This window comes from Lepidochelys kempii, chromosome 4, assembly GCF_965140265.1.
Source record: "Lepidochelys kempii isolate rLepKem1 chromosome 4, rLepKem1.hap2, whole genome shotgun sequence".
NCBI classification, from domain to species: Eukaryota; Metazoa; Chordata; order Testudines; family Cheloniidae; genus Lepidochelys; species Lepidochelys kempii.
The window spans coordinates 111,045,595-111,071,979 of NC_133259.1; the positions used below are offsets into that span (position 1 = coordinate 111,045,595).

The window sequence follows — 26,385 nt, forward strand, 5'->3', positions numbered from 1 at the left end:
TCAGGGCAACCTCAGAAAAGATAAAATAAGATATTGTTCCAAAAGCCAAAGATAGAAACAGCTTTTAATAATGTAATTTACAGGACACACATAAGTGTGGGATTGCAAAAGAATATTAAGTGCTGCTTTCTTAAACCTCAGAATAAGGGGCAGAAGAGCATTCACAAATCACCAATCTAGGGGGTAAAAATGGGAGGCTGGCGCCAACTGACAAAATTAAACTCTAGTTTCTCCCCAGTTTTTTGAGGAGCTCATATTTTGGCTCAGCCCACTAGGTATAGGGATACTGTCCCATGGGATCCGTTTTGAGTTTGAACTCTTCACAGCAAAGAGGTGTCTTTTGGACCCTGGTCGCTGGTTCGCCCCACCACTGTAGAAATAAAGGGCGACCTGTGAAGACGATCTGGATCCGGAACCCCTGGCTGCTGGAGTCCCTTTAGCCCCTGCAGGAACCACCTGCACAACTTGGAGCCAGCTCTGAAGTTTCAGGAGGCCTAAAGTCTGGAGCCCGCAGCTCTGGGCTGAGTCTCTTGGCCCCCCCCCCGGCTTGCACAGAAAGCAGCAGGTGGTCGAGCGCTGCATGCTGCTGGGGAACCTAGCGCGCGGCCCCTCGCCCGACTTCAGCCTCCCGCGCTGCTCCCGCAGCCCCGCGCCGAATCAGTCATGAGCGGGGTGTGGGGTCGCGGGGAGCTGCTGATTGGTGCGTGCGGCAGAGGGCGGCGCCTGCCTGGCGGGGAGGCGGCCGGGCGGGGAGACTCGGCGCGTTGAGCCGGGAGCCGCTGGACCAGCCGGAGCCTGCGGGAGCGGGCTGTCCGCGGGGTGAGTGCCCGGCTGGCTCTCCCCGCGCGCGCCGGCCACTTGCAGCCCGCCGCGGCGCCGCTCCGTGGTGCGGGAGCCCGGGGGAGGGGGTTGCACCCGGGCTGCTGGGCAGAGTGCACGGATCCTGCCCTGCGAGTTGCTGCTCTTGCCCGGGTGGCGGGTCCGCAGGAAGCGCCGGGCGGGGGTCGGGGTCTCGGAAAGCCTGGCCCGTGGGCTGGGGTGTGAGAGGGTATAGAAACCATCGGTGTGTGCGGGAGAAACGTAACCACTGGAGAGAGTGGAGCGGTACCTCCATAGAAAGCTTTGAGGCAGAGCTAGCCCATGGGGGGGCCCCAAGCAGGGATATTTGGGGTGGGGCCTGATCCGTCACCCACCGCTAAAATACTGATTATTTGTACAAACCCCCCCCCCCCCAAAAGGCAAACTTAATGCATATTAATCGTTAAAAAGCCCACGTTCAATAACTTGACCAGTATTTTGGGGGTAATACTAAATCAGGACCCCTTTGAGCTTCTTGGGCCGCTAATCCATTGCTCAGTCTGCTTGTGCCTACACTGCTTGTGTAGTCTGGGGGTGTGAGGGAGAGGGATCCAGGGCCGCTGGGGGGGGCAAGTGGGACAATTTGCCCTGGGCCCCACAGGGGCCCCCACGAGAGTTTTCAGGGGCCCCCACGAGAGTTTTCAGGGGCGGGTCCTTCAGTGCTGCCGAACACACCCGGAGTGAAGGCCGTGGAGGGATCCCTTGTAATAGCCATGGGAGAAGGAAGGGAGACCCTGCTTGCCCTCACCCCACATCCAAACAGTGGATGTGGGGTGAGGGCAAGCAGAAGGAACCCCCATAGGAAGCATTGAGGGAAGCGAGGGGTCCCTCTATAGAAAACACTATGAAGGGGGGAGGCGTGTGTGACGGAAGGGTGGGACATCCTTCCCGTTATCGAAAACATTGTGATGGGACTGTATATTCTCTGCTGTGAATGAAGATGATTCCTTGACCCCCTAATGCTGTGTCTGTATGAATTTTGCTGAGAAGGGTGTGTAGTTTATGTTGGGGTCATTGACTTTTCGAAAGGAAGTGGACTCGAGACCAGGTTTGGATGTGAGACAAGCACAAGGCAGTACTGTGGGAGAAAAATGAGGACCTCCAGAGAGATTAACTCGTATACCACGCTAACCAGTAGCCCAAATATGTGTATGGGGCGGTGTCAAAGTCTCTGCTGAGAGTACCCCGGTATTGTGTGCTGAGAGTACCTCGATAGTGACTAACCACACTACGGAGATGAGTAGGGTGCTGTTTTAGAAACCACTTTATCTACCAGGTTCAAGAGGTACTGTTGTAATAAGCAATACTATGCTGTCGTATCTGCAGTCCAATCTTGTGTCCAGACTTGCAGCAGAGACCCAGCCATGCTCATCTCATGGCTTTGTATATGTTATAACATTTTATTGTGCTCACACATGAGTGTGAAGAGTTGAGTTAGATTATGAGATACTGACCATTAGTCAGTGTAGTTCAGGACAAATCATATTGAAAGGTCATGAATGATTACATTCTGGTCCCAGCAGGGTGAACTCAATCATGAAGTGTGTTTGTTTTGTGGGGTGGGGAAGGGAAGGTGGAGGGAGAGAGAGAGGAGTTGACTCTATCTCCTTCCATGCATCATACCCAGGGAAGAAATTAAGAAAGAAGCTGTAAAATCAGTTCTGTAACTCCAACCAGGGCAGAGTTTAAACACAAATCATACTATGTAATTTTTAGAATTAAACTGGTGGAGGGGGGAGGAAAATCCCAACTATTTAAATATAATTTGGAAGAAGGGGGGAGGTCTTGTCCCATTTATGAGATATTATGTACGCAATTATATGCTGTAATCCATTTTCTTCTGCATTAGAACCTTACCAGCACACCCCACCAGTTCTGAACTGTCAGCACGGCAGATTTCCTTTTTATGGAATGGCTTCATAATGTTTGTTGTTTTTATAATCTTTTATTATTGCTCTACAGTGCCCTCATAGGGTATGCTTTATAAATATTATCAGAGCAAACAAACTGATTTTTTTTTCTGTTCCACTTAATGAATCTATAATCTAAACATCTGGTCAACTGGCTAAAATTAGACCACCTGCCCAACTCTTTCTTTCTTGGGGATGGAGACTGCCTCCCCGGAATTAATTTTAAGGCAATTGTTAAAATTATCACCTTATTACGAGGGATTTTGCTGTGTTTCAATAAAACACAACGAATTTTTAAATTTTCCTTTTTAAATCTTTGATTTTTTGAGACACATCCAGAAAATACATTCCTGTGTTCTGCATATCTGGCTGCTGTGACTCAAGCCCTTCTCCGGTTTTATCCCACTTGGAACTCACAATATGCATGTTAGATACAAGTTGAGACTATCCAGTATTTAGTTTTGTTTATTGTTTTGCTACTGTGTTCTGCAGTCCCTGATGTTTAGAAGGTTCACATACTCCCTACTCCTCCTATGGCAACAAGTTGCAGTCATTAAATCACAGGCCTAGAAGAGGTTTTGTAACCGAACACCACACCTTTTGTGACTTGCCAGTGGCTAGTGTGACTTATCATTTTATGTATTCTGAATGTGAAGATTTATATTTTTTTTTGTGTATGGAATCAAAAGTTATAATACAGTACAGGTAACTGTCAGTCATGTGGCTGTGACCTCATAATTTGCATTGCTCTTGTGGTGGTTGGTGTCAATGGAATCTTGAGATGGAATTATAGACCAACTTTTCAAATGGTTAATGTAAAAAAAAATGTTGATCTGTCCTTGATCTGTGCCCAGCATGGGCAAATGCCCCTTCTTCTGCCCTCCATTCTTTGTTCATTGCCAGAGGGCTCCCACATCCTGCTCTAACAGTCTGGCTCCTGGTTGATTGAATCTCAGTTCAGAGTGAATTGCAGTCACATCACTGGATTGCAATATTATGTTTGCATAGATTGCAGCGTTAAAGGGAAGAAGTGCAGTGTAGTTGTTAAAATAGAAAATGAGAAGTTGGAGAACCTGTGTGCTGTTTCTGGCTCTGCAGCTGAGGCTCAGTCTGATCTTAGAACAGTTCCTTAACCACTCTGTGTCTCAATCTCTCCATTTTTAACAAGGGGATGCCTACCTACTTACCTACCTATCTGTCTCTGTGTCAGGCATGTCTAAGCTTAACTAATGTAGTAAGGTGACTTGAGAATCTTGGATGAAATGTGCTATTTGTATGGAGTTAGTATTATAGCATACTTTATATAAAGTTTGTGGCATGCTCTATAGAGTGATAGACCGCAGATGCCCTAGAGTTGGGTGTAGTGCAGGGGTGGGCAAACTTTTTGGCCCGAGGGCCACATCTGGGTATGGAAATTCTATGGCGGGCCGTGAATGCTCACAAAGTCGGTGGTTGGGGTGCGGCAGGGGGTGAGGGCTCTGGCTGGTGGAGCGGATTCTGGGATGGAGCCAGAAATGAGGAGTTCAGGTTGTGGGAGGGGGCTCTAAGCTGGGGTAAAGGGTTGGGATGCGGGGGGGGGAAGAGGGCTCTCGTTGGAGGTGCAGGCTCTGGGATGGCGCTGGGGGTGCAGGAGGGTGGTCTGGGTTGGGACCGAGGAGTTCGGAGGGCGGGAGGGGATCAGAGCTGGGGCAGGGGGTTGGGGCATGGGAGTGGATCAGGGGTACAAGCTCCGGGCAGCGCTTACCTCAAGCAGTTCCCGGAAGCAGTGGTATGTCCCGCCTCCGGCTCCTACGCGAGGCGTAGCCAGGAGGCTCTGTGCGCTGCTTTGTCCGCAGGTGCCGCCCCTGCAGTTCCTATTGGCCATGGTTCCTAGCCAATGGGAGCTGCGGGGGCAGCACTTGGGGCACGCGCAGAGCGGGGCAAGCCCCCAACCCCACTCCCTGGCTGGAGTGCCAGAGTGGGACAAGCCCCAGACCCTGCTTCCCAGTGGAAGCTCGAGGGCCGGATTAAAATGTCTGAAGGCCCGGATGTGGCCCGCCGGCTGTAGTTTGCCCATCTCTGGTGTAGTGACTTCTGTATATAGAAAGGTATGAGGAGGGGTTTTGGGGGGAGCCAAAAACTTGTATTTTTAAAGATGAAAGTTAATACCCTTTCCAATTACAACGAGAAATAAACTAAATTATTCCATTCAGTTACATTCTTTTTTATGTAGCTGAACTTAAGGTTTTCATGAAAAACAAGGACATTAAAATAAATGTCCTGTAGCTTGTGAATTAATTAATAAAAATCTTTTAAAATATTATACTGCTCTGTTTCCTCCCCACCCCCCCCCACTGAATATGAAAAATCTGTGTATGGCCATGAATGTAGCTCACAAGGTGCAAGAGTATAGAGTAATGTGCGTTTTGTTTCTAATGATACAAAGGGCTCATGCTATGGTGAAGAGTGTCCTAGAAATAAACTCTTATCTATGTTTGTAGCATTTTTTTGTCGCTCTTGCAGCTTTGCCTTGGGGATTGGTAGTCTTTTTACTGATTACGTATTCTGTGGATAGGTCTCTTTTTCCAACGCTGTCGATCTACTGTAGCATCATTAGCGAGCAACAAACTTCCAAAAAGTTTTCTTTTGCAGAGCAAGGTAAGGAAAACAGAAGGATCCCATTCATAGCCCAGATCCCTTGTGATTTGAGTAGGGGAGCTGTCATTCAGTGAGTGGAATTCCTATTCAGATGCACATTGGCTTTTTGTGCCATAGGATTGGTAACATTTCTGCAAGCTCCTGATTGCTATTATTGATACAGCACCCATAATGTGCTGTTGCTTTACAGAGCACTGGTCTTGAGGAGAATTTACACTCTGTTTTTTGAAATAGCATGGCAAGAAATACCACCTGTCAGAGGTAGGATAGAGACCCCAGTAAGGATTCTAGAGGCATTCCTTTTTGATTCCCAAGAGGCCAGGGGAACGAAAGCTATTTTATTTCTAATGTGTGGTTGCTAAATTTATTTATATTTATAATGATAGCATCTGCGGATTTCATTGGCCTCTGTAGAAATGAAGAACATATATGTTCTTGCCCTCATAGCAGGGTGCCCATTAGGGTCCTGAAATATGGGATTGGACTCATTGGACCTTGCATTCTCAACAGAATTCTTCTGTTAAGCCTACAAATCTTTTAACGTTGTTACTGTATGACTTAATATTTTCTACAGAGTCACACTGGTAATAGTTCTTTTTCTCCATCAAGGAGGCACCTTCATAATGCTTTACTCCTGTCTGCATAATTCTGTGAAACCAAACCTATTCAGGTTTGGCAATTAAGGGCTCAATTTATCACCCATTGAAGTCAATTGGAACCTTTCCACTGACTTCATTAACCATTGAATCAGATCCTAATTGATTAGAACTCAAAGCTAAATAATAGATTTACTTGAAAATTACCAGAAAATTCAAATTTCTCTCAGAAGTTGTGTTCAAAATTTTGGGCAGAAATACTATTTTTTTCATACAAAACAAAGACGCTGAACTCCTGTTAACTTTAAATGTGAAATAGAACCCAACTTTAACTATGATGTTCCTACCATTCCATAATTAGAGGCATTCTAAGCAATTTACAATGTATGTTGCTTGTTACATTTAATCATAGCACAATATATAAAGGGATAAGATAGCAATCCATGATGAAGAAAATCTTGAAGACTAAAGAATGAAGTAAACAAATGGGGGGAGGGGGAATATAAGAGATCCTTTGGGCTTATATATCTGTTTGGTTCATAGCATAGATGCTTTGCAACAATCAGTTATTGCTTTGAAAACATTCAAATATTTGAATTTATATGTGTGGCTTTTAGACTACTGCATTGAGCATCATGCTTCAGGGTAGTTGAAAAGACCACCTTTTTTGAATAAGCATAGGTTATTCAAATATTTAGAGTATTATTAGAGTTGCTCTTTCCTGGCTTTCTCTAGCAAAGATAGGACAGTTACTGAGAGGATACAGAAGCTGAACGTCACGAAGGAGAGGAATAATCTTTGTTCCTGGCTCTGATTTTGAATTCTTCTGTCTGAGAGCTCCTCTAGCTGTTGACTGATATTTTGAACAAAGCATGTTTATCGCTCTTTGCAGCAATAAGTAATGGATCTGTGGTGTAGCTTGGTGTAGTCCAGTTGATAAACTGGATTTCTCCTCAGAACACTTGCTGTGTGTAATTCAACAGGGGCTATGAAAGATGGGAAAAGGTTCTCAGATTTCCCCATAGCTCTGGCGTACTCCTGCATCACCACCAACATTGTCGTTTTCTGCCTTCATGTTTTTCATGTTTCATCAAACTTTGGTGCACCATGGAGATCTGGGGACAGGGGTTGTTTGATAGTAAAACATGTGTATTGTTTGTGTTATTTCACCGTTGGTCCTGTAGGTGGATGGCTCTTTTCTTCCAGGGCATTCTAGAAGCTCACCAGATTCATGACCTTTCAAGGATAAGCCAGTCTGGGTGGTTCACCTCTTGCTTGGGAAATAGGGTGACCAGACAGCAATTGTGAAAAATCACGATGGGGCTGGGGGGGTTGTAGGCACCTATATTAAACAAAGCCCCAAATATTGGGACTGTTCCATAAAATCGGGACCTCTGGTCACGCTATTGGGAAAGTAATGAACTCTGCTGGGAGAAAGTACAGTTGGACCAGGAAAACAGTAAGGTGATTATATTTCTCATTTCCACTCATAGGCCAAAGCTGAGTCCAGCATATGGGTCCAGACACAATTCAGAAGAAATTAGTGGTTGCCATACATGACAATAGATCACTAAGGTGTTACAGGTGTCCTTTATATGTGTACTGATGTCCTGAAGGGCAAGGAATCTAGGAGACTCCACTAGAGTGCTAGACGGTAGCTTGGTTGGCCTCTCTAAGGGGTTTGCAGTCAGTTGAGGCCTGTATGCCAGCAGGAGTCCTGGATCTGTCCTGTGGCTGGATTTGCATACCAGATGGATGCTCTTGAAGGATTTAGCCTTTAAGAAAGAGCATTTTGGCATCTGAAGTCGGAGGAGAACAGAAATGCCGCTCCTCATCTTTTTTGTTCTTGTTTTTCTGCTTATGTTGCACTAAATAGGCAGTACAGCCAACTGGCCCAGGACTGAGTTGGCGGAGTTGTCTAACTAGGCCTCAGTGACACATAGGCAAATTCATATGTTTCATTTGAAATGAACAGTATTGGCTTTTTACTTATAGACTTCCTCAGCAGTGAAACTGACGTGACTCTTGTATTTTCACTACTACTCTCAGGTTTCTTAATAAAAGATAGAAAAGTGACCAGAGTCTTGTTAATTTCACTCTGTTTTGGGAAGCTACAACTGGCATCAGAGCCCCAGTCCTAGACCAGAGCTCCTTTGTGTTAGGCGCTGTACAAACACAAAACAAAAAGACTGTTCCTACCCCAAAAAGTTTACATGTAGGTATAAGACAAGAGACAATAGGTGAAGCAGACAGACTGGGATTAAAAGGAAACTGAGACCGTATTGGCCAGCAAGATAGGCAGTGGTCTCAGCAACCTAACTATCCTCCTGTTTTTTGTAGGCATCACAGCAAAGGAGAGTTCTGAAGGAGGATATTGAGTTATTTTTGTAAATGTTTGTGGAGAGTTACTCTCAAGCATGAGGGGCAACGTGGAAGAAAGCACAAAGGTGCTTGTTTGAAAATTTTAACAAGTGGATGATGGAGGCTGACAAGGCCTGAATGGATGTGGGAGTTGACTTTTCAATGCTGAATGAGAGATGATAGGTAGGGTGGCCATAGGTTACAATAATAAGACAACTGATGTTTGAAATGATAGAAAGAGGGAGCCAGTGCTGGAATGCAAAAAGAGAGGTGACGTGAGCAAAGCAATGGGCTAGGAAAACGAGCTTTGGAGCAGCACTTTGAATGGATATCAATGAGTGATGGTTCCATTTGTCAAGGTCAGAAAGAAGGAGGTTGGATTAACTGCGATGTGAAATGATGAAAACCCAGAGAGAGGTCCGAGTTGAAGATGACACCCAGCTTACAGGCCTGAGTGACAGGTAGGATTGGTAGTGTTTTCCACAGTGATTTGAGAAAGGGGGCAGCAGGGAGGATTGGTGGGGTGGGGGATTAAGAGCTTTGTTTTAGCCATGTTGAGCTCGATCCGACAGATAGACATCCATGAAGAGCAATCAGAGACAGCCTAAGTTTTTGTTTGGACAGAAGACAGGTAGATTTGTGAGTGTCAGCATACAGATGGCAAGTATCAGAAGGGTAGCCGTGTTAGTCTGGATCTGTAAAAGCGGCAGAGTCTCCTGTGGCACCTTATAGACTAACAGACTAACCCTAAGCATACAGATGGTAGTTAAGTTTGTGTTTGTGGTTGAGATTACTTTTTGAGGGAGGAGAGTAGGAGGCCAAGGACAGAGCCCTGTGGAAAGCCTTAAAGTTAACAGGAATTTGTGGATGAGACCCATTCGTGCCTTACAGGAAAAGCTTTCTATCTATCTGTGGCAAGCAGATTTTTCCGTAATTGACAGAGAAGGTGTTTCTTGAATCTAGCTTCATTTTAGTTACAAATTTGAAAGTGAAGAATAACTTAGATTACATTATTTTCTATGTTGAAAGGGAAATATGTAATACTAAATACGTGGGGGGAAGGTTTGGGGGGTATTTCATGTTTGAGGGAATTAAATATATTTTATTATTAGAAAATGCCCGAGGTTGATATTTTAATCCATATTTTATATTTAAAGTCCACATACCCTGTCTGATGTTCCTACAATGTTGTGTGCCAGAAAAAAAATGTTTTCCCATGACCATATGTTACTGACACTATAAAATGAATTGAAAGTTTAAATCCTTCTTTGATAGGTGGTAATCGATGGCTCCTCTGTTAATAAAATAATGCCACAAGAGTAAAGATAAATTTGCCGCTGCTAACCTATGTGGGGGGAAAAAAGTTTTGCAACATTGGGAAGTTATGAATTCTCAGGGCAGAGAAGTTATGTCCTTTTGTATTAATCATCTGCTTATGTATATCAGTCCTTGTGTGGCTGTCTACATGCATTTAGAGTTGCATGTTAAAGCATTCATAAAATGCACTGTGATTATTTTGTGATTAAATACAATTAATCTGACTTTATTACAATTATAAGTAAAGTAAAAATTTGTTCCTTTAATTTCATTTGCTCTTTATGCTGCAGTCCTAATACTGTGATTTTTTTTTTAAATTTGTTTTATTTTAAAGGCTCAGTCAAAACTGTGAATAATCAGTGGTTTCCTCAAGTACTGTGTGTATAATGGATCCGTTTTTTCACACATGGGAATAAATTGGTCTATTCTGCCCTATTTAGCTTGCCAGTATAATCATTTTTGTGTTATATTTCCACATGAGATTGGAGGCATCTCACATTTTCATACCCTCGTGCAGTGAGGGCGCTCATTTAAACAGTTGTTTTCTGTCTTTGCCAGAGATGGTGCACTGCCTCAGTTCTGTGAAGAGCTTCTACACCATTCCGAAGTCAGTGTACATTATCAAAGACTAAGCAAAGGACTAAAGACATCAGCTTTTTCCTGCTGACACATCTCACTCCCAGTGAGTACATTTCTAATGTGCTGAAGATTTCTAGACTTTGGGAGAGCAAAATCTCTACCTCCTATTTTATGAATACTTTTAGCCATGGCTGTGGAACTTCTGCTGCTGTTGTTGCTTTGTGGAAGTACTCTTTCAGAGGTGCAGCCTTTACACAAACCACCTCCTGGAACTTTGGATTTTGGATTTGTGCCTGTGAAGACATATGATACAAATACATATCATGAACCTGGACCAATAGGAATTTTGTTTAGACTAGTCCATGCTTTCCTTTATTTAGTGCAACCAAATTCTTTTCCACAAGGTAAGTGTGTAAAATTATAGCTTATTTTAATGATCTACTTTTAAGACATTCATTTTCATAGTAAACAGTGATTTTTTTTTTTTTTTTTTACTGAAATTTGTTCCCAGCTCCACTCTTTCAGAAGCAGTGGATTCAGAGTAAAGTATAAAATGCCTCGCCTCAGGTTTTAATCTGGGATAAAATTTTATTCTCCTTTGCAGTGTTTGTGAGACTGTGACTTTTTACTATGTAATTACAAGGTTTATTCTAGAGATTATTCTGCAAAGGGAATGTCAGTAGCAAAGTAAATTTCATGCATTTCTGTATCTGTACTGAAGTCATAAAGACAATTACTTTGTATAGCTACATCTAACTTGTGGCTTATTTGTTTAGCTTTGTAATCTTAAAAAATTAAGGTTTTACTCTTCTATTGGACTATTTCTCTGTCCTTTCTTCCCCAACCCCACCACACCACTCTGTTTCCCAAAGCTGGAAAAGAAATCTTAAAAGAGAAGTATACATGTTCAAGATTTCTAGATTGTCCATGAAAGGCTCTTTAGTAAGCTCCTGGAGCTGTGGATCTGGTTTTATTATTGGTTTGTTTTTTTCACCATATTTACACTGTCTAATTCAGGTGTTAAAACAGAATGTCAATACTGTTTGTATAAATTTGGCATTAAAATTCACAGCAGGTTGAAATTTTAGTATATGAAATCTGAGCAGTATTTTTATTTTGTTTGCTCACAGATTTTCACCAAATTGCTTTGTCTGTTTTTAGCTATAGGTAAGCACAAAAAATATTTACTAGTTTTAAATACTACCTCCATTGTATCTTAGAAACCTTTTCAGGTGAAATAATTGGGATTTAGAAAGACAGTAGTTTGTACATCAGTCCAACTACTACACTTCTCAGTATAATTACAAGGAGATATAACTTTCATAATTGGTTACTACTGTGTATAGTGTCTTCCATCATTTTCTGTTTTTTTCAGTATAAAAATATAAAGTCCACAACCATGTCAATGCCTATGGAAGAAAGAGGTCAAAACAAACTTGAATGGGTCTCTAATGTAATATTCAAACCAAAACTTAAAGAACAGGCTAATTCTTCACTCTGACTACCCCTCTGAGTTATTACAAGTTCACATAAATACTGTACTGGGTCCTGTAAGCCTTATAAGTATCCATTTATTATATTAATTATCCAATTGGTTTTAATGAAATTACTCTTGTGAATAAGGGCTCCAGGAATGGGTCCTATAAAAATAGATGCAAATTTTAATTGTATGGGGACTAAACTTGTAAATACTAGCAGGCATAGGGTTTATTTAAATTTTTATTAGTCCCATAGGATTACAGTAGTAAATTCTATACCCAGTGGTAGGTGTACAAAGTTAGGCCCATGGAGAGCAAGTAGATGCCTAAACATAAGTTCTTTGTTCTTATTTAACATGTGCTTTTCTTCCTCTCCCCCACCCCCAGATATTTTTTTTAAAACACAGTTTCTAAAGTTTGTATTATGTGAAGTCTTTTTTGTTCTCCACCACACACCCTATCCCAAAATTTAGATCTGAAGGATGATGTGGATTTCTGCGTTATCGTGTAATTAGTTTAATCCCATAATCTGTTTTACCATATGCTGTTCTATTTCATATCTAAAGTATTAATTATGAAGGTTACTTTTTAACTCTTTATATATAAAAAAAAAAGACACTAGAATAGAGCTTACTCCAATCAAGAGTTGAAACACACAGATAATTTTTAGGTGCACATATACCTTGACTCAACCTCTTTCAGAGTGTTTAACTGTAAACTTTGTTGCTATTAATTAGGCAGAGGCTTCAGAAGAGTTTAAATCTTTAATGTAAGCTGTGGGTATTAGCCTAGTTTTCCCCTAAACCATTATGTAATCAATGTGGTGTTGCTTTATAGTCATGAATCAGAGGAGAAATGTAATTAATAAATGGTCCTGATCATTAAGAGGTCCGAAAAACATGGCCATTCAAATAGCAGTTGAGAAATGCGGAGATTGCTAAGAGTCCCACTTCCACCTTTTTTGACCTTTCTCTTTGTTCACCTGTAGTACATGGCCTGCTAATTTTCCTTGTTAGTGCTAGAGGGGGGTTTCTTTAAAGGTACTATATTAAGTCGTAGTGACTCTTACTGTTTAAATTGTGTATATGTATTCTTACTGTGCTTAAACCATTTATCTGCTTGTAGTAATGTTCAAGGACAGTTGAATGTTTCAAGGCTGGCCAATGCAGATGTGACATGCTTTCAAGCAACAGTAAGCAATTAATAAGGAAGTTATTGCGAACTTTTTGCCTCAGGGCAAATGGCAGTGGCACAATATTCAGTGGTGTAGCTGTGTTAATCCCAGGTTTTTAGAATGACAAGGTAGTGAGGTAATAATCTTTTATTGGACCAACATCTGTTGGTGAGAGAGACAAGCTTTTGAGTTTACACGTAGCTCTTCTTCCAGTCTATGAAATAAATTGGCTTCCTATGGATGCTATGTTGGAGAAAGTGTCTTTTAAAAGAAGCACTCTAAGTCTTAGAAGTTACAGATCTTTCATTCCAGATAATAGCAAGTTAGATGTAGGGCGGAAAGGTGGATAACTGTCATTGGTTTGCAGAAAAAAATCAAGTATACATCTTTTAAAAAAATAAAATAAAAATCCTGACATGTTTAATGAATGTTATGGTGATTAGGATCAGAATAAAAATAGGAACTAGATAATTCATAGCTTGGCTATTTTGAGAAAGATAATTGAAATCACAAAATGGGTTACTGTAAAAACATGGATAATATTTATGTGGCAAAGTGCTGTTGTACTAGATTGCCTTGTGTGGGTGCATAATAATACTCCAATAATTTTAGGTATTTAAGAAGTTCTGTGTAATTATGATCTGCATTGTAAGTGAAGAAAACAGGAGAAAGTTGTTTGTGTCTGAGTAAAGATAACAATGATGTGTGTGTAAGTAATAAAAATAGTGGTCCAAATGGTAGCCTAAAAATGTGGACGCAATCATATTTCAGTTGCAGTTGCTAGTTCTAAATGTTTTACTCAGCTTCTATTGAAAATGTAAATGTTACCTTGGTTTCTTTGAAATTAATGCATAATTGAAAATAAATGGTCACTAGAAGAGTTTCATGGCCCTAAATCTAACTTTTAAAAATCGTAAGTTTATGTAATACGAAAATTAGTTGTGTGATCACATGCATGTCTTAAGTCTTATATACACTAATAGAATTAGGACGGGGAATTGCCGCATCTCTTCAGTACACTAATTGTTTAAATTGCTGAGTTAAAAGGGCAATAAGTTCCCACTGTGAGGAAAGAAATTAGTCCTCTAGTTTTTTAAAAATTGTGCATTTTGGGGTTTGATTGGAAGGACTGTAGTGAGTATAAGTATTGAGAGCTAAAGTCTGTTTTCAGTTCCACTCACTAAATCCTGTTGACTTCACTGGAAATTGCACAAGTTTAAATGAGAGCAGAATTTGTCCTTGAGCATATGATACATACCTATTCTGTGGGGAGATGTTTGGTCTAATGGATAGAGCACGGGACTGGGACTTAGGAGACCTAGGTTCCATTCCTGACTGGCCTACTGGGTTACTTTGGTCAAGTCCCTTCAACTCCCTGAGTCTCAGTTCCCATGTAAAATTGGGATAATGATGCTACCCTCCTTTGTAAAGTGCTGAAAATCTCTATCTAAATGGTGGTTGTTGTTATCTCATCTTTTGTTAGTAATATAACTAACATTATAATAAATAGAAAAGGAGTACTTGTGGCACCTTAGAGACTAACAAATTTATGTGAGCATAAGCTTTCGTAGCTGTAGCTCATGAAAGCTTATGCTCAAATAAATTTGTTAGTCTTTAAGGTGCCACAAGTACTCCTTTTCTTTTTGCGAATACAGACTAACATGGCTGCTACTCTGAAACTTGTCATTATAATAAAAGTTGGCAGTTCCAGGAGAATTACAATTTGTTGTCACTCAACTAAGACAAGATATAAGAAAACAGCCTTTGGGTTTTTTCTTCTCACCAGAGGATGTTGTGAAGACCAAGATAATAACAGGGTTCAAAAAAGAACTAAATAAGTTCATGGAAAATAGGTCCATCAATGGCTATTAGCCAGGATGACCAGGGATGATGTCCCTAGCCTCCATTTGCCAGAAACTGGAAGTGGATGACAGGGGATAGATCACTTGATGATTACGTGTTCTTTTCATTCCTTCTGAAGCACCTGGCATTGGCCACTGTTGGAAGACAGGATACTGGCTAGATGGACCTTTGGTCTGACCCAATATCGCCATTCTTATGTTCTAACTTGTGAAAGGTGAAACAATCATTTATGAGTGAAACTAAATTAATCTATGATGGTAGCATGGTACTAGTGAAACAGCTTGTTTATACCACTTAGTGTGCTATGAGCCTTCAGGTGTGAATTTGTTGTATACAGGGCATGGTCAATATCAGGCCTCTCAAACTCCGTTTACCTTAGGGCCAGCGCCAGTCCTCAAATCCTCTCAGCAGGCCAATAATGCCACTGAAGATGGTGTTCAGAAATTAAAACATTTATATTTTTTATTTCAAATTTCTTAGAAGTAATAAAACTGTCATACAACTTTATACAATTCTTCGCCTCCCAGAGAGGTTTTAGTGTTGGCCAGCCACCTGTCAACACTTCAGTTCTGTCAGTTTGTTCATGTTTGGCCTCAGTGACTGACAAGTTGAAACCTTCAGGATTGCAGCAAGGTGTGCATCAGATAGTTGTTTGGTATTTTGACGGAGAGACTGCTGAGACTCATCAAGCCCTCGGATCGCTACCCCTTCCTGCTTCTCCACATGGGCACCAATAATACTGCCAAGAATGACCTTGAGCAGATCACTGCAGAGTAGGTGGCTCTGGGAAGAAGGATAAAGGAGTTTGAGGTACAAGTGGTCTTCTCGTCCATCCTCCCCGTGGAAGGAAAAGGCCTGGGTAGAGACCGTCGAATCGTGGAAGTCAATGAATGGCTACGCAGGTGGTGTCGGAGAGAAGGCTTTGGATTCTTTGACCATGGGATGGCGTTCCAAGAAGGAGGCATGCTAGGCAGAGACGGGCTCCACCTAATGAAGAGAGGGAAGAGTATCTTTGCAAGCAGGCTGGCTAACCTAATGAGGAGGGCTTTAAACTAGGTTCACCGGGGGAAGGAGACCAAAGCCCTCAGGTAAGTGGGGAAGTGGGATACCGGGAGGAAGCAGAAGCACACGAGAGGGCAGGGCTCCTGCCTCATACTGAGAAAGCGGGACAATCAGTGAGTTATCTCAAGTGCCTATACACAAATGCAAGAAGCCTGGGAAACAAGCAGGGAGAACTGGAAGTCCTGGCACCGTCAAGGAATTATGATGTGTTTGGAATAACAGAGACTTGGTGGGTTAACTCAATGACTGGAGTACTGTCATGGATGGATATAAGCTGTTCAGGAAGGACAGGCAGGGCAGAAAAGGTGGGGGAGTTGCACTGTATGTAAGGGAGCAGTATGACTGCTCAGAGCTCAAGTATGAAACTGCAGAACCTGAGTGTCTCTGGATTAAGTTTAGAAGTGTGAGCAACAAGGGTGATGTCGTGGTGGGAGTCTGCTATAGACCACTGGACCAGGGGGATGAGGTGGACGAGGCTTTCTTATGGCAACTCACGGAAGTTACTAGATCGCAGGCCCTGGTTCTCATGGGAGACTTCAATCACCCTGATATCTGCTGGGAGAGCAATACAGCGGTGCACAGACAATCTAGGAAGGTTTTGGAAAGTGTAGGGGACAATTTCCTGGTACAAGTGCTGGAGGAACCCACTAGGGGCAGAGCTCTTCTTGACCTGCTGCTCACAAACCAGGAAGAATTAGTAGGGGAAGCTAAAGTGAATGGGAACCTGGGAGGCAGTGACCATGAGATGGTCGAGTTCAGGATCCTGACACAGGGAAGAAAGGAGAGCAGCAGAATATGGACCCTGGACTTCAGAAAAGCAGACTTTGACTCCCTCAGGGAGCTGATGGGCAGGATCCCCTGGGAGAATAACATGAGGGGGAAAGGAGTCCAGGAGAGCTGGCTGTATTTTGAAGAATCTTTGTTGAGGTTACAGGGACAAACCATCCCGATGTGTAGAAAGAATAGTAAATATGGCAGGCGACCAGCTTGGCTTAACAGTGAAATCCTTGCTGATCTTGAACACAAAAAAGAAGCTTACAAGAAGTGGAAGATTATAAAAATATCGCTTGGGGATGCAGGAGTGAAATCAGGAAGGCCAAATCACACCTGGAGTTGCAGCTAGCAAGAGATGTTAAGAGTAACAAGAAGGGTTTCTTCAGGTATGTTAGCAAGAAGAAGAAAGTCAAGGAAAGTGTGGGCCCCTTACTGAATGAGGGAGGCAACCTAGTGACAGAGGATGTGGAAAAAGCTAATGTACTCAATGCTTTTTTTGCCTCTGTCTTCACAAACAAGGTCAGCTCCCAGACTACTGCACTGGGCAGCACAGCATGGGGAGGAGGTGACCAGCCCTCTGTGGAGAAAGAAGTGGTTCAGGACTATTTAGAAAAGCTGGACGAGCACAAGTCCATGGGGCCAGATGCGCTGCATCCAAGAGTGCTAAAGGAGTTGGCGGATATGATTGCAGAGCCATTGGCCATTATCTTTGAAAACTCATGGCGATCCGCAGAAGTCCTGGACGACTGGAAAAAGGCCAATGTAGTGCCCATCTTTAAAAAAGGGAAGGAGGAGGATCCTGGGAACTACAGGCCAGTCAGCCTCACCTCAGTCCCTGGAAAAATCATGGAGCAGGTCCTCAAGGAATCAATTCTGAAGCACTTAGAGGAGAGGAAAGTGCTCAGGAACAGTTAGCATGGATTCAGCAAGGCCAAGTCATGCCTGAGTAATCTAATTGCCTTCTATGACGAGATAACTGGCTCTGTGGATGAGGGGAAAGTGGTGGATGTGGTGTTCCTTGACTTTAGCAAAACTTTTGACATGGTCTCCCACAGTATTCTTGCCAGGAAGTTAAAGTAGTATGGGCTGGATGAATGGACTATAAAGTGGATAGAAAATTGGCTAGATTGTCGGGCTCAACGGGTAGTGATCAATGGCTCCATGTCTAGTTGGCAGCCGGTATCAAGTAGAGTGCCCCAAGGTTGGTTCTCAGGCCGGTTTTGTTCAATATCTTCATAAATGATCTGGAGGATGGTGTGGATTGCACCCTCAGCAAGTTTTCAGATGACACTAAACTGGGAGGAGAGGTAGATACGCTGGAGGGTAGGGATAGGATACAGAAGGCCCTAGACAAATTAGAGGATTGGGCCAAAAGAAATCTGATGAGGTTCAACAAGGACAAGTGCAGAGTCCTGCACTTAAGACGGAAGAACCCCATGCACCGCTACAGACTAGGGACCGAATGGCTAGGCGGCAGTTCTGCAGAAAAGGACCTAGGTGTTACACAGTGGACGAGAAGCTGGATATGAGTCAACAATGTGCCCTTGTTGCCAAGAAGGCCAATAGCATTTTGGGATGTATATGTAGGGGCATTGCCAGCAGATTGAGGGACGTGATCGTTCCCCTCTGTTCGACACTGGTGAGGCCTCATCTGGAGTAGTGTGTCCAGTTTTGGGCCCCACACTACAAGAAGGATGTGGGAAAATTGGGAAGAGTCCAGCGGAGGGCAACAAAAATGATTAGGGGACTGGAACACATGACTTATGAGGAGAGGCTGAGGGAACTGGGATTGTTTAGTCTGTGGAAGAGAAGAATGAGGGGGGATTTGATAGCTGCTTTCAACTACTTGAGAGGGGGTTCCAAAGAGGATGGATCTAGACTGTTCTCAATGGTAGCAGATGACAGAACAAGGAGTAATGGTCTCAAGTTGCAGTGGGGGAGATTTAGGTTGGATGTTAGGAAAAACTTTTTCACTAGGAGGATGGTGAAACACTGGAATGCGTTACCTACGGAGGTGATGGAATCTCCTTCCTTAGGTATTTTTAAGGTCAGGCTTGACAAAGCCCCGGCTGGGATGATTTAGTTGGGGATTGGTCCTGCTTTGAGCAGGGGGTTGGACTAGATGACCTTCTGAGGTCCCTTCCAACCCTGATATTCTGTGATTCTATGACTTGTGGGAAAAAGTGATGCTGCCTCTATGGCTGACTCTGCCCGTCAACTAGTGATGGTATCTCTGTCCCTCTCCCACAGCCAATGGGAGCTGTGGGGGGCAACGCCTGTAGTTGAGATTGCTGGCAGTGTGTCTGCCTGCGTCTGTCCTCCACAGGCCGCAGTGAGGATGTTCTTGAGCCGCAGATGTCGCGCAGGCCGGGACTTTGAGACCCCTGGTCAATATCCTTTGGTTGCTATGAACATATTAAAGTGGCTTCCATCTTTGTTCCTATGGAAACCAGTTGTTAGTTCCAATAAAATAATCTGGGATTCATTTGACGACAGGGTGTGCACAGCAAATATTCATTTTAGAAGTTTTCCTCTTCTAGCTAAAGAGTGAGAAGTCATTAAGAGAAGTAGGCTAAAGAGAAACACCCATTTGTTTTTCAGTAAAATAAGACAAAATTATAGGCATGGCCCACTGTATTTAATCAGTGTGGTACAGGCAGTGTATTATGGGGTGACTGCACCGTCTGGTGCTAAGGCCCTAAGGTAAACAGAGTTTGAGAGGCCTGATATTGACCATGCCCTGTATACAACAAATTCACACCTGAAGGCTCATAGCACACTAAGTGGTATAAACAAGCTGTTTCACTAGTACCATGCTACCATCATAGATTAATTTAGTTTCACTAATAAATAATTGTTTCATCTTTCACAAGTTAGAACATAAGAATGGGGAGGGAGGATAAAATGTTGTTTCCCAAGTACAGTATTGACTGAATCTCAGAACTCAAGAGTACAATCGGTCTGAGAGCTGTTGTCTAGTAGTTTGAGCACAAGACTGGGGTTTAGGAACTTGAGTCCAATGCTAGCTCTGTCATTCAGTCCCCATGTGATGTTGGGCAAGATAGTTATGCCCCAATTTTCAAGTCATTGGGAGTTGCAAGTGGCAGTGCTCAGCATTGTAACCTCTCTGCTTCATTTTCCCGATCTATAAAACTTCCATATCTCTCACAAATGTTACAATGATTAGATAATGTTTGTAAAAAAATTTTCAGGAAAGGAACTACATTAGTAGAATTTACTATTGCTGCATAGCACTTACACTGTCAATTGTAAGTAAACTAACAAAGCACAGGTAAAACCTACTCAGATGATGAGTGAAAAGGGAAAGATGTTATGAATTGTTTGATTCTGAAAACTGCATTTGATGTGTTATGTGTAAGGCACTGAAGCAGAATCTCTTTGCAAGTCTTAACACAAAACTATTGTAACTCTATAATAGATTAAAATTGTGACTTTTGTAGAGCTAATTTCTTTGCTTCCCTTGTTAAGTTAACCAGTTGCTAACAAGGAGCAAAATTAACGAGAAATGGACAACCAGATCTAATCAGTAGCAGAAGGTAATTTTGTGTAATAACATAAGAATGGACTTACTGAGTCATCCCAATGGTTCATCTAACCCAGTATCCTGTCTTTCAATAGTGGCCAATGCCAGTTGCTTCAGAGGGAATTGAACAGGACAATCGTTGAGAGATCCATCCCCTGTTGTCCAGTCCTACCATCTGGCAGTCAGAGGCTTAGGAACACCCAGAGCATGAGGTTGCATCCCTAGCCATCTTGGCTAATAGCCATTGATGGACCTATCCTTCATGAAATTATCTAATTATTTTCTTTGTTGGGGCAACAAAATGGCAAACGAAATTCAGTGTGGATAAGTGCAAAGTAATGCACATTGGAAAAACCAAATTGCCTGGTACTGAAGTTAGGCTTACTGGCCTGTAATTGCCAGGATCACCTCTGGAGCCTTTTTAAAAATTGACGTTACATTAGCTATCCTCCAGTCATCTGGTACAGAGGCTGATCTAAGCGATAGGTTACAAGGCGTGGGAAAGTAGTAGGCATCCTTATCATGTATAGTAATTGATTAGTTTGTGCATACCCAATAAATATTTCTTCTAAGTATAGTTTCAGCCAAAGAGTAGGCAAAAATTTGGATCTTTACTTTAAGCTGTCCTTATTTGTGCAGACATTCCAGTGATATCCAAGGAGATGTGTGCATGTCGGGAAAGTATAATATTGAAGTTGAAACCAGCTGTATAGATCTGAAAGCTAAGTTTTGCTCTTAGATTTTAAATGTCTTTGGATCCTTTGCACAGAAAACTTAGTTCCCCTGAGTATTGTTATAGAATAACCAATTGTTATAGATTTGGTGAGATGACTGCTCCATTTATATAGTCTCAGTCCAAAGTGTCACAAAAGTGTGCATACACTCCACAGTCCCGTTAAGTGTGCCATATGATCCCGTGCCTTCATTCTCTCCTCCAGTGCGGTGGTTGGAATTATGATGTAGCTTTAAAAAGGAGTAGTAAAGTCCTGCTACTAGCTAATCACTACAAAGCATGTATAGCTGGGCAGTTTATACAACTGTGTATAAATTATACCCAATTTAAGTCTCCATATCCAGTTCTAATTGTAAATAACATTGAATGTTGTTGGCATAGGACAAACAATAGAGAGAGATGTATGAAATGTCCAAAAGGTTATGGGTTCAGGTATTCCGTTTTCTTTACATAAGAGTAAGTCATTTTTGATGTTTCCCAAAGTGGCATCTGGGACTTTCTTTCTGACTGCTAACAATCCTAAAGTCTGCGTCTAGCAGGCATTCTCTTATCCTGTTAGCCCAGTCATGTGCTCTGGAAGTGTAAGCATCCTGCATATAAGTCTCTGGATCAATTTCAGTAGTTATGCAAGTTACACCTCACAGGTTGTGGTAGTGTAACTTGGTCAGAACACAGATCTATCTGGTAAAGTATTGTAATGTGCACCAATTTTGTATTCAGTGGATATCTCAGATGAAAATAACTTGCATGTCAAGGGCTGGCAATGATGTGGTAACTCCCTAAATCCTGAGAGCACCATCCTTCACCCCCTAAACTCTGAGATTCTCAAACTAGGTGATCCTCCATTTGTCTTGTCTGCAAGAGCTGATCCAATTGGTTTGGTCAGGACATACCTAACCTGCACAAAAGACAGCTGGGGGTTGTAGATTGTGAAGTTTCTTTGTTATTTTTTTTATCATTTTTGGGGGGTGGGCAGGGGTGCACAGAGCCTTTTTCTGTGATGAGGAAGGGCTCTGGTAGTGGGGAGGCAGCAGGAGTAAAAATAGCAGTGTAGATGTGGCAGGGATGGCTTCAGTGTGTAGAACGCTGCGTAAGGTGTATACCCTGCAGGTTCAGCATGTAGGGCACTCTCCTCTAATCGCCTAAGTGATGCCTCACCATCTACACAGCTATTTATACCCATGGTAGCTGGGCATGCCTAACCTGCACACAGTGATATATTGTGCCATTCTACCAACAGCCTGGTATCTGCATGGAGTATACATTCAGTATGTAAGTTGGCTTGTGCTTCTGTCTCAGACAATGTTGTTGTTTGTTCTGAATCTGTAATAGCTTTTGTATCCCTTTGTGAACTTATTTTGTTAAAATACTGATTTTTGTTCCCCAAAATATAGAGCTCTTCAGAGGATATTTAGGTTTTTAGCAAGAAATATATATGTTGGTAACTGAAATGTCTATGAGGTATAACTTTATAAGATGAACCTTGCCAGGATAATGGCAGGTAGTGATTGATCGATCGGGGATCGATTTATCGTGTCTCATCTAGACGCAATAAATTGATCCTCAAATCAACACCTGTACTCCACCTCGGCAGACGGAGTAAGTGGAGTTGATGGGGGAGCCACCACGGTCGACTCGCCGCCGTGAGGACGGCTTGGTAAGTTGAACTAAGATACTTTGACTTCAGCTATGCGAATAGCGTAGCTGAAGTTGCGTATCTTAGTTTGAAACCCTCTCCCCATCAACTCCCCCCAGGTGTAGCCTAGGCCCAAGTTATTGATCCATGAGAGGACCTTCCCTCTTCTCCCATGACTGCTTATTTTGCTTACTAGCCTTTGGTGTGGGACCTCGTTCAAAGGGTTTCTGCAAACCCAAGTACACTGTATCCACTGAATCACCCTGGTTAATGTTTGTTGACCTTTTAAAGAATTCTAGTAGATTGGTAAGGCATGATTTCCCTTTACAAAAGCCACCTTGACTCTTTACTCCTACAAATCATGTTTATATGTCTGATTCTGTTCTTTACTATCGTTTCAACCAGTTGGCTTCGTACTGGAGTTAGGCTTACCAGGGTCACCTCTGGAGCCTTAAACAAAGAGATAATAAAATTTTGTGTATTAGCTATTCTCCAGTCATTTGGGACAGAGGCTGATTTTAAGCAACTGGTTACATACCACAGTGAGTAGTTCTGCAATTTCATATTTGGGTTCCTTCAGAACTCTTAGGCGCCATCTGGTCCTGGTGATTTATTACTGTTAAATGTATCAGTTTGTTCCAAAACTTCCTCTATTGATATCTCAATCTGGGATAGTTCCTCAGATTTGTCAGCTAAAAATAATGGCTCCAGTGTGGGAATCTCCCTCACAACCTCTGCAGTGAAGACCAATGCAAGAAATTAATGGGTGGGTGAGATTCTGTGGCCTGCCTTGTGCAGGAGGTCGATGATCCTAATGGTCCCTTCTGACCTTAATATCTATGAATCTATGCATTTAGCTTCTCCAGAATGGCCTTTTCTTCCTCGAGTGCTCTTTTAGCACTTCGATCATCCAAGGGGCCTTCATACACCCACCCCCTGATTGTTTAGCTGGCTTTCTGCTTCTAATGTACTTAAACAAAATTTTGCTCTTTGTTTTTGTGTCTTTTGTTAGAGTTGCTCTTCAGAATCTTTTTTGGCCTGCCTAATTATACTTGACTTGTCAGTTTATGCTCCTTTCTATTTTCCTCAGTAGAATTTGCTTTCCAATTTTTAAAGACTGTCATGTGTGTCATAGTCCTTTTGGCTATTCAGATCCAAGTCAGAAAATGTTGCAATATTCATAACACATTTAATGAAATAAGGATTTTGATAAGTGTGGAAATAACTTTCTAAAATTTGTGCTCTCTCTTTGATAGGCAAGAATAATCACTATGCTCGTCTCTGCCTTTTAGCTAAAACTATAGATTTGGAAAGTAACAGTTAACTATTCTTAATAGAGAAAAATAGCAGAAATAGTCTGCATTTCATCTGCTCTTGAGAACTCCAATATTTAAAAGATCCCAGATTTTGAAAGAATATAAGAGCCAAAAATTATTTTCAAGTATATTTTTAAGATGTAGCCTTTTGTAAATTGCTTCCAGTTCTTATCGGCTAAAATACATTGTTGTTGTTCTTGTGTGTTTGGAATAGACACTAGTCAGACTACTATGTATTAGCATTGATTTCTCTTCACCATTCAAGAAGTCTGCTGAATAGAAGTAGGCAGTCATGTTTTTTCAACAACAAAGATGGGTTGGCAAAAATCAACTCTTCAGGTAAATAGAGTTTTGGATTCCACAGCGTCTTTCTCCATTTTAGAATGAGCGTAGTGGCAGGCTTTAAAGGGGTAAAACCCAGAGGGTCAAAAATTACTATTAGCTTTCCTTTACAGAACAAATGACTTAAAGGAGCAACATGTGCGTGGCCTCATCAAAGCTGGTGGGCTAGCAAGAAAGCCAACATTCTCCAACGTAGAACTCCAGGAGACTTAATCGAACTCTGATTAATTGGATTCTACATGTATTAATCTTTCCTTGCCAATCCCATAACAGAAATCCTGGAAACTTTCTTTATACCGGAGTTGGGTTTTTTTTTCTGTCAAAAGTATCTGCCGAGCCTCTTGTAAACCACCTGATTTTGAGAGTTTGCTGCAGACTTTGTTATGTACCTGGTTAAACAACTTGTACTAAAACAACTTCTGACTTTTCAATTGAACCATGTACAGTGCTCTGTTTTCATAAGGAAAAGGAAACAAGGAAACTTTGCCCCTATTGTTGTGTTTTGAGCAGGATGGAGGTGAGGGGGAAGAAGGCACGGCATAATTCAGATTTTATTTGACTGAGCTCAAATGTTTATCGTTTTTAATCTGTGACCTATGGTACTTCTGCAACCATCGCATATTTAGTGGTTCAGGTGCATATGGAGTATAGTGTCCCTTGCAGAGAAATGGCAAATACAGAGGAGGAATTCTGAGACCATAATGTGGTTGCCAAAAAGTCAGTTGTTGAAGTAATTAAAAACCAATACTAGTAGGGCTCTCCTGTGTTACTTCCAGTTGTCTGCATTCATGTTGCCATAGGCATGCGTTAGAGTATGAAAGCAGAATTCTCTCCTATTCTCAGTTTACTTACAATATACTGGAACATTTTTTGAGAGGAGAGGGAGGGAGCTGGAAATCTGACACTTAAGGTAAAACCACCTTTGTTATACATATGTGTTAAAATAATCTCTTTAAATGTTTTAAAGTGTCACTCCAGTACACCTTGGACATGCGAACCACAAAGTACCGGCAAGTTGTTCAGCGTCTGCAGGGGGTTAAAACAGGCAATCCTGTACAGCACCCTGAGCTGAACCCTAGCCCCTAATCTGTTGTAAATCTTTACCAGATGGTGGCCTAGAAGAGGCCATATATAGCCACTACAGACAAAAAATATATGGTGATGGATAATTATAGTGCTGTAAACAATATGGTTTAGTTTAAGTTTAAAAATATTTTACTAAAATTGATTGAATGTAATTTCTGTATAGAATACTCTTTCAAGTGCATCCCTCTTGACATTGTTTGGATTATGTATGCAGATTTTTGAACAAAGATTTTTCTGACGGCAATTATTTTTTGGTTTTTGTTGCAAATTTGCAACATGTAAGGATTTTCTGGGTAGTGAAGAACAATCACCACGTCCCTGAAAAGGTTCTTTTCAAAGGAAAAACTTTTATTCTGTGTGTCCCATTTTCTTGACAATCAACATAATGGCTTTTGTTTTTTGAATGATTTGCTTTCTGACTATGCTTTTTAAAAATTTTTGTCTGTGTGGATTACTGTATAGATAGATAATGTGAGTGTGCCCAGTGCTTGGCAGCTGTAAAGACTGAGGAACTTTTGGGGGAGAATGGAGGTTTAAATTGCTTAGTTCTGCTTCCTGGTTAATAATAAGACTTTGAGGCCATTCAGTTTATAAAATTACCATGCTTCCATCTATGTTTTTGGAAAATAAGGAGCTCTTGTGCATGTACAAGTTAAATGTTCCTTGAAAGGAGTGTGTCTGTTGGCTAATAAATTATATTTTGTTTCTTCAGGAGTTCAATGGGATTTGCTAGTGAGAAGAGGGATTTATTAAATTTCTGTCTCCCCATTACTGCTTCCCATTCACCCAGCTACTCTTGTTGCATCACACCTCAACATTTCTATGAAATGCTTTGCATTTTGTAACCAGAAGCCTATCTCTAAGGTGCCACAAGTACTCCTTTTCTTTTTACAAATACAGACTAACACGGCTGCTACTCTGAAACCTCTCTCTGATAAAGTTCTCCCTCCTAATAGCAGTCACACAGTTCCCTGTCACACTCACGCTTGCTGTTCTCCCCATCTCCTATTCCACACTGCATCTCAACCCCATTTTCCCACCATCCCAGCTGTGCTCCTGATATTCTTATACAACTCTTTTGAAATTCGACAGATAGTTCAGTGCCTTAACTGTTCAGCT

At 41.9% G+C, this 26,385-nt stretch overlaps 1 protein-coding gene across 5 annotated transcripts in view; it reads left to right on the forward strand.

Annotated features, from left to right (window-relative positions):
- The first annotated feature begins 729 nt into the window (after positions 1–729).
- The window catches only part of PROM1 (prominin 1), a 93,159-nt gene continuing 67,503 nt past the window's right edge, over positions 730–26,385 (forward strand). For all 5 annotated transcript variants that reach the window (XM_073342457.1, XM_073342460.1, XM_073342458.1 and 2 more), the window contains exons 1-2: positions 730–819; positions 10,238–10,662. In XM_073342457.1, coding sequence (XP_073198558.1) covers positions 10,446–10,662 — 217 coding nt within the window. In that variant the 5' untranslated portion in view covers positions 730–819; positions 10,238–10,445. The remainder of the gene's footprint in view (positions 820–10,237; positions 10,663–26,385) is intronic.